This window comes from Etheostoma cragini, chromosome 13 (genome assembly GCF_013103735.1).
Source record: "Etheostoma cragini isolate CJK2018 chromosome 13, CSU_Ecrag_1.0, whole genome shotgun sequence".
Lineage (NCBI taxonomy): Eukaryota > Metazoa > Chordata > Actinopteri > Perciformes > Percidae > Etheostoma > Etheostoma cragini.
Window position 1 is genome coordinate 18676588 of NC_048419.1, and position 7864 is coordinate 18684451.

Sequence of the window (7864 nt, forward strand, 5' to 3'; positions counted from 1 at the left end):
GCAGTTCTGAAGGCAAAAGGGGGTCCAACCCGTTACTAGCATGGGGTACCTAATAAAGTGGCCGGTGAGTGTACATGTACATTAATCTGCCTTGGTTCATGCATGCGTTTGTGTGTCCCACCTGTCCCTTCAGGGTCACTTCCTTCTCCAAGTCCTCTATTTTGGCCTTATACCTGAGAACGTCTGCTTGGATCTGCTCCTGGGCCTGAAACATGAGCAAAGCAGACATCCATTAGCCATTAGAGCACTGTTTTTTTAAGTGGTGGTCTGTGCCGGTACTGCCGGAAGTACATGGACAATGTTTTCCGCTGCCTAGAAGGTAACGTTTTCGGATGTTGTCTGTTTGTCAGCGTTAAAATTGCATGAAAGGTCATGGCCTTGGCAGAGGTCTGCGCTCTCCGTGTGCCCTTCTACAAAGTTTTTTTTTTTTTAACTGCTCATTAAATTCAAATTAATCACACACATACTATTGTAATTACTAAGAAAATGTTTATTACCAGAGTCCAAAGACAATTTTGTTACTCAGGCCTGGTTCTAAGCCTACACCTTGTCAGGAAAGCTATCATTGGGTTCTTGAGATATTTCCATAAAGGTAACTTTATGTGAACTATTTATCCAAGAATTTAGCATTTAAAAAGAACTTAATGTAAATTACTATGACAAGACACACCCTAAGTCAGACAGAGATATTACATTGTCTTGGGTGTTGCAGGGACTAGCCAAACTGGCCACCAGCAGATTAAATCAGTTTGTAATGTTAAAAAGCTTGTCACTTCACCTTTTGTTGTTACAATGAACCCTTGACTAACCCAGCCCACAACCTTTTGTTACATTCCAGCTTTGTCGCTAAAAATTAATTTCTTCAAAATGGACCTGTGATAATTTGTCACCTCTGCAAAGCCTGAAAGGATGCTTTGTAAAGTGTGGGCTGTTAACTGACCATTGCATACATGTATGCAGCTACATAATGTTTGGGCTGTGCCATAACTCGGTCACGCCTCTTCATGCTCCCATGAGGCAGCGGGAAGTTATTGTGGCATTGACCAACAAAAACCTGCTCTAAACTAAATAGCGCAGCATTTCATTATTATTTAAAAATTTGCGCCTAGACTTATGCACAGTGCGCGCACACTATGCTTCTTACACACACACACAGGGAAGCGCAGCAGCACACAAACATGCAAAAAAATAACCAAAAAATATATACAATGGTGCAAATCCGCCATCATTATAGCAATGCGCCAAGATAGAAACGTGCCTGGCTTTTAAAGGAAATGGGAGAGGATACTCTAATTTGTTTTTTGTGTGTTACGCCCAAAACACACCTATGAATTAATGAAGACACAAAGTTAAAAGCTTTTGAACTGATCCTTTTTTCTGCCGTCAAACTAGCAAAAGTGGATTTGGACACGGCCGAAACGCACCTGCGCTTAGCGCTTCACGCCGTACATTTAGATTGTTAAAATAGGGCCCTGTTAGATCCTACTCAGCGGCTCCCAGACTGTGGAATGCTCTCCCTGACCACCTGAGGACACCACAGACTGTGGATGATTTTAAACGTGGCCTTAAAACCCACCTTTTTAGGAGAGCTTTTGATTGATCTCTTGCCCTTTTCTACATTGTTTTTGTTTATTTTTATATTTACTATTTTCATGCTCTCCATGTGTTTTATTTTATCACTTACTTTTTTACCATGTAGCACTTTGAGATTTTTGCGAATATAAAGTGCATTATAAATTAAATTTATTATTATTATTATTATTACTGCCCTTTTAGTATCATTATTAAGGAGCACAATAGACTAACCAGAATAGTATTGTGTAAATATAGTGGAATGTGTAAATAAGATTAGGAAGTAGCTTGTCAATAAACAGAGTTGGCAGGGAATGTGTACTCTTCCTTCTTTCAGCACTTCCATTCTCTTACAGGAAAAACCATACTTGGCTTGACTTAAATGAGGCTTTATTTTATATACTTTTCATGGACAAGTGGAGCCCTAAATGAACAGCAGGGGGTTACTGTTTTTCATCTATTAATTGTTGTTTAACTGCTCTTTACAGTAATGTTTTATGTAAAGCACTTTAAATTGCCCTGTTGATGAAATGTGCAATACAAACAAAGCTGCCTTCCCTTACCTTGCCTTGCAAGTAGTTTCCCTTGGCGAGGGGGTCCTTGAGGCATGTCAGTTAATCACAAAGTGTTCAGTACTCAAAAATGGTACTGAATCACTGCACAACTTACAGTACTATTGACCCTTGCTAAAGTTTTTTAATATAATAATCCACTCTGGCGGCAGTCATATGACACAACTATATGTGTTTGTGATGGTAACTTAACTGTTTCTTCAGCAGTTTAATGAAAAAATTGTATTTTGAAAAAACTGAAGATTGGAAACCCATATATCCTATTTTAATCAAGTTTACTTAATCATTTCATAACTCTGTTTAAGAAAAAAACACATGGTAAGAATATTTCGGTAGATTGAACAGGGTTAACATAAGATAGTTTTGGGATTTTCTCCCTGTGTTTGTACCTTGGCTTCCATCTCAGCGTCCAGAATGCCTCCTTTCTGTTCCTGCAGCAGGGCATAGGCTCGCTGTAAGGCCTGATACTCCCTGGTCAGCTGACGGAAACGCAGCTCCGACTCCTCGTTGGCGAGACCCTTGTTTGACACACACAGGTTAGAGGCCAAAGTCCATGGCTGGATTAGGCTTACAGTAACTAAATTGATTTGATAGAGAATTAAAACAGAATGGTCTAAAAACAGAATAAGTTCAGGATCTGGTGTGATTGTAAATGTAGTCAGCGTGACTGTGCTCACCTCCTCCAGGTCTTCATCAGGAGTAGCAGGAGTTCTGTCCATCCGGAACGAAGCCACTGAAGATGTCTCAGAGTCCATAGACTCCTCATCGTACCCAAAAAATGTGTCTACTACGATGTGCCTCTGCAGAGGTGGAAGTCAACCAAAAATATTTACTGTATTGACCTAAAAAACTTGATGTCTAACAATTAATATGCCTTTTTAACATGGTCTTAGATGATCAAAATCATCACTCATCGGTGTCCCCGAAGGCTTTTTACTTTCCATTTATTTTACTGCATTCAGCTAAATATGTGGCTCTATGGCATTATCATTTACTCCAGCAACAAATGTGAATTTGTGTTTGAACATCTGGCAGTTTTGACATACTTGAGAATCAGAGGGGGAAGTTGAATGTTTGAATTTGTTTTGGTGTGTTATTACATGACTTTCTAAAGGTTCCACACGACTCATTACTAGAGCAGAGACTAGATGCCAACATTTAACACAGTTTGGAAGTAAGTTGACATGTACAAATAATGATTTTTACAAAAGATGCCCCATAGCTTCTCAATAATACTAATTTATGAAAAGTGAATAAATACTGACTTCTGTTTTCAAAGAATACATTTTCAAAAAATGTGTTTACCGGTTGTATATATACCAGTAACCAAACTAAGTACATGTTAAGATAAATAGCTGGAAAAAAACTATAATTTTCTCTACCTTTATCGGTCTCGAACTTCTTTTATGCCTTTTCTTTCGTAATAGTTTTTCCCGGTCCTGGAAAAAAACAGACAAATAAAAAGAAGATAACACACCATTGTAAGAGGATTCGTTTTCTTTTCTTCTCTTTCAAGTTAAATAAAAGAAACAAAAACACAACACTGAAACAAGCTCTTTCACACGTTTGTCGAAGATGTTAGGAATCATAGGATGTTGATGTTGATATGTTAATTGTCTTGTGGTGATCAGTCTGCTCATTAAAGACAACTATATTATACTTATAAAATGAGCTGCACAGAGTGCCTGGTTACAAATACAATGTACATTAAGTTTGTGCAGCAACAGTGATGTAAAATTATACTGCAGGTATCCATGTCTGTAGAAGAATGCCACATAACTGAATGTAATGATATGAATTATAATATGACTAATAATGATCTGAAAATCTTAAATTATTACATTTTTGAATATATTTATCAAACAAAAGGGTTATGGGAAAAGGAAGGCGTCTTACACTATCTTGTGTATGTTTTACTAGTTTTTTTTTTTTAATAAAGGTACAGGAGCATCCAGCTTCCACATGAGCAGAGGATCAACCCCCGATGACCCTAACTGCCTCCTGTGCACAATTACTGAAAAGAGCAAAAACCTGCTCATTTGCACCCGTAAGTAATAGAAGAACACATACTCTTGTCAGCTCATCAATCATGGTTTGTTGCTCCAGGACTTGAAGCTTGAGAAAGGCTATTTCCTGGTCATCATGTGCTTGGTCCAGGTCATTTAGAGACTTGAGCTTCTTCAGCGGAGGATGAGAGCTGATCTTCTCCTTCTGCAGACACACAGCACACACAGAGGAAAGGGTCTTCTAGGGTCAAACTATCATCTGTAAACCAGTCTGTCCCTTCTGCAAATAAGTACTAAATGTACGTATATCTGACGCTAATGTGACATTGTGCTGACCATCTCATGGTTCTCCTTGGCCAGGATCTTCAGTTTCTCCTCCAGCTTCTGGATAGTCTGAGTCAAATCATCATTCCTCTTACACAGCAGCTTGTTCTTGTCCAGCAGTGGCTTACACTGCTTCTCTGACTCTCGAACTCGCTTCAGCTATTGGGGAGAAAGCAACACAAGGACATATTCAGTGACTGGTGTGAGGAAGCTGGACAGCCAGAGATAGAAGCTGGGAGATGTGAAGGAAAGTCAGACAGATGAAAATGAGTGGTATAAGGAAGAGAGAACAGGACTTTTCTTTAACTAAATCATTTTGGTCCTACCAGTTCATTCCTTTCATCGACCAGTAGTGAGTTGCGGTCTTCTAACTTGCGGATAGTCGAGTTGAGGTCAGCAATGCGCCTCTGGTTTCTCCTCAAGTCCTGAAACACACAAGCGAACAAAAAACAACAATTTATCATTTCACTAATCCAATCACTAGCCAGGTGTAGAGAAAAACTTTGAATAATTTTAGTATAATACCAGGAGGTTATTGTTGTTATACTTTAAATTCTAATGAGCTCCGCATTTCATTAACATTAAATCTATATCTCAAGAATTCACATTAGAGTTCAGGGGTTCCAGAGACAGGAAGGCTCCCTTGGATAGGTTGATATTATCTTTCAGCATGGTACTTCACCCTACATTAGCTCTCTGTGCTTTTTAGAATCAATATTCAGATTTTGTCAGTTTCCAAGGCCTTAAATTGTACAAGATTTTAACCATGCGTGAGCACATCCGGTCCTTGTGGTCTTCAAATCCCCGGTTTTCGAAGTACCAAGGGTCTAGGTAGAATTGATGGTGTGATCAGGCTTTTGCAGTTGCTGCCCCGAGACTCTGGACCAAGTCACCCCCTGATATACACACTATTCCAGATGTAGCTTTTTTTAGCTTCAAACTAAAAACCTATTTGTTTAGAATGGCTTTTTATACGTAGTAGTGGTGTGATAATGTCCCTCTCCTCCTCCTGTTTCTATGTAACCTGACTTTTCTATATGATATGTGGTTTTAATTTTGTTTCCTGATGTAAAGCACTTTGGATACCTGCTGGTTGCTGTAAAGTGCTATATAAATAAATGTTGATTGACTGATTGATTTCTCCTTGCCATTCCTCTCCACTTACTGGACTACCACAGTGCTCTGCTCCATCTCCAGCCCTGCCTGGAATCTCTCTTTTCGGACTTCCCAGGCCGCACTCAGCCTCCTTGACGAGGAACAGTTGTTCGTCGAGGGCGTCCTTCTGTAGCTGCAGCTTCTGTAAGAAACCCACCGCCGACTCCAGTTCCTTCTCCAGACCAAAGATGGTCCGGTCTTTAGATTTGATTTCATCCACCTATAGTGAAGGAGAAGGACATTTTACTAACTTTTATCATTCATCTTGTTATGTTGAAAACCAAGTGACTCAAGAGAGTAAAAATAAAAATAAAATTCTGGTTCCTGCTCTGCCTTATTCAGTTTTTCATTTATTGTAAAGTACTTTACAAGCATGCATTTTTTGTTTTGTTTTATTTTTTTCACTTTAATTAGACAAAACAAGCAAAATATAATTTTAATAGACTTTTTATAGATTAAAATATGAACTTATTCAATAGATTCACTGGAAACTGATTTGCTACTACCTTAAATTTGTATCCCTAACTTTCACACTGGTAGCTACACACACCTACATGAACATTTCCCTGTTTATTTCTTGAAACCTACTACATCCATGTAAACCAAGCTTCAAACTGATACCTCAGGAACCCACCAAAGTCACCATTGCCATTTAGTATGTTGCATCTGAAAAGGTTATCCTGTTGCTCTACAGCAAACCCTTGCACACAGTTCACATGAAATGTAACCGATGTAACAGGAACAACCTATTGCACCATCCTTCGTCCCTTTTCCCATGCTGTATAGATAATATCATAATCATTTCAGTTGTTGAGTGTTTCGTAGCAGTGACTGTGCCTACCAGTCTGCGAATGTCCTTCTCACAGTCCCACTTGATCTTGGAGATCTGCTCCTGGTGCTGCTGGTGCTCCACCCGCAGGTCACCAGCCTTCATCTTGTCGGACTGGATCATATTGCTGAGAGCCTCGTCGGTCTGCTTCTTAGCGGACTTCAGCTCCATGATCTCCTGCAGGAGCTTCACTCTCTCCTGGTCAAAGAAGCGACGTGCGTCCTCCTTGGCTTCCAGGGTCAGTGCTGTGCGCACCTGAGAAGCAGGGGAAGAAAGAAGAAGGGTTTGGATGTGGCTTGGCAGGATTTACACACTAGTATTTTTTAGATAATCTGATTGTCCTGTGCCAAGTCCCTCTGTCCTGGTTTAGTTCCACCGCTGCTGCTTTTAAATTTTTGTTTTGGACGAAATGTATCTGTTTTTATCTGCTTGACAACTGCAACATCAAACAATAGCTTCACTGCCCTTCCTTCGGTAGCCTGCACACTTCCTGCATGGTGTGAGCGTGGCGTTTCTGTTGCGCGTCAGTTGCGTGGTGGCTGCGTAGCGTTTTCTATTTCTTTGCACAAACGTGTCTGAAGCGGCGCTGCTGCTAGCCTTGTCTGTACACATGTATGTGTCCCATTGATAAAATGAAATATACTGCACTCAAGCGGTAGTAGTAGTAAGTAAGTAGTAGTACCAGCAAAGACAACGTTGGCGGTATTGATGGCAAAATAGGCTACACAATATTTTGTTCTGTACAGGTGCAACAATACGGTAACAACATACAACACTACACCCAACAGGTGCCCTATTTGAAAATTGATAATTATTTATTATTTTTTTAAACACATTTATATCTAGATTAATGTCTAAACCTAGAGACTTTCAAACATCAAAATCTATTTTAACGGTTCCAACAGGCTTGTGTGTCGCGTGAACAATAGGCATCGGTCCTATTTCTAACGTGCAAGTATTTTCGGCACAACTCGGACCGCACCTGAGACACGCGTGTCACGCAGGTAGTGTGCAGGAGCCCTTAACCTCACCTTCTCTCCGCTGCCATCGCGCATGGCGCTCAGTGCCGCTTTGAGCCTCTGGTTCTCTTGGTCTTTGATTTTGGCGTGGCGGGCCAGCTCCTGCTCATGCTGCCGTGTCAGGTTTTCCCTTAGAGCCTGGAGCTCCTTTTGCTTTTCCTCGTGCCACTTGGCCCGCTGTTCCGTCAACATGGCAGTGTGGCGGTGCTGCTCCTGCTCTCGCACCCGCTTCACCTCCTGAAGCTTGTCGCGCTCCAGTTTGCTCACCTGTGAGAAGAAAAGGAGAGAGAAATTAGGTTACTTTACATAACATAATTATACTCCAAATGAGCAACAATTGATTTTTTTAAGGTAATAATATATATACATATATACATATATATATAT

At 40.3% G+C, this 7864-nt stretch overlaps 1 protein-coding gene across 3 annotated transcripts in view; it reads right to left on the bottom strand.

Moving 5' to 3' along the window:
- Window positions 1-7864, bottom strand: part of jakmip2 (janus kinase and microtubule interacting protein 2) — a 27485-nt gene that overhangs the window by 8292 nt on the left and 11329 nt on the right. For all 3 annotated transcript variants that reach the window (XM_034890188.1, XM_034890187.1, XM_034890189.1), the window contains exons 3-12: window positions 7490-7744; window positions 6471-6713; window positions 5640-5849; window positions 4801-4899; window positions 4487-4633; window positions 4215-4355; window positions 3527-3583; window positions 2822-2944; window positions 2534-2662; window positions 122-205 (exon numbers count right to left, since the gene is read on the bottom strand). In XM_034890188.1, coding sequence (XP_034746079.1) covers window positions 122-205; window positions 2534-2662; window positions 2822-2944; window positions 3527-3583; window positions 4215-4355; window positions 4487-4633; window positions 4801-4899; window positions 5640-5849; window positions 6471-6713; window positions 7490-7744 — 1488 coding nt within the window. The remainder of the gene's footprint in view (window positions 1-121; window positions 206-2533; window positions 2663-2821; window positions 2945-3526; window positions 3584-4214; window positions 4356-4486; window positions 4634-4800; window positions 4900-5639; window positions 5850-6470; window positions 6714-7489; window positions 7745-7864) is intronic.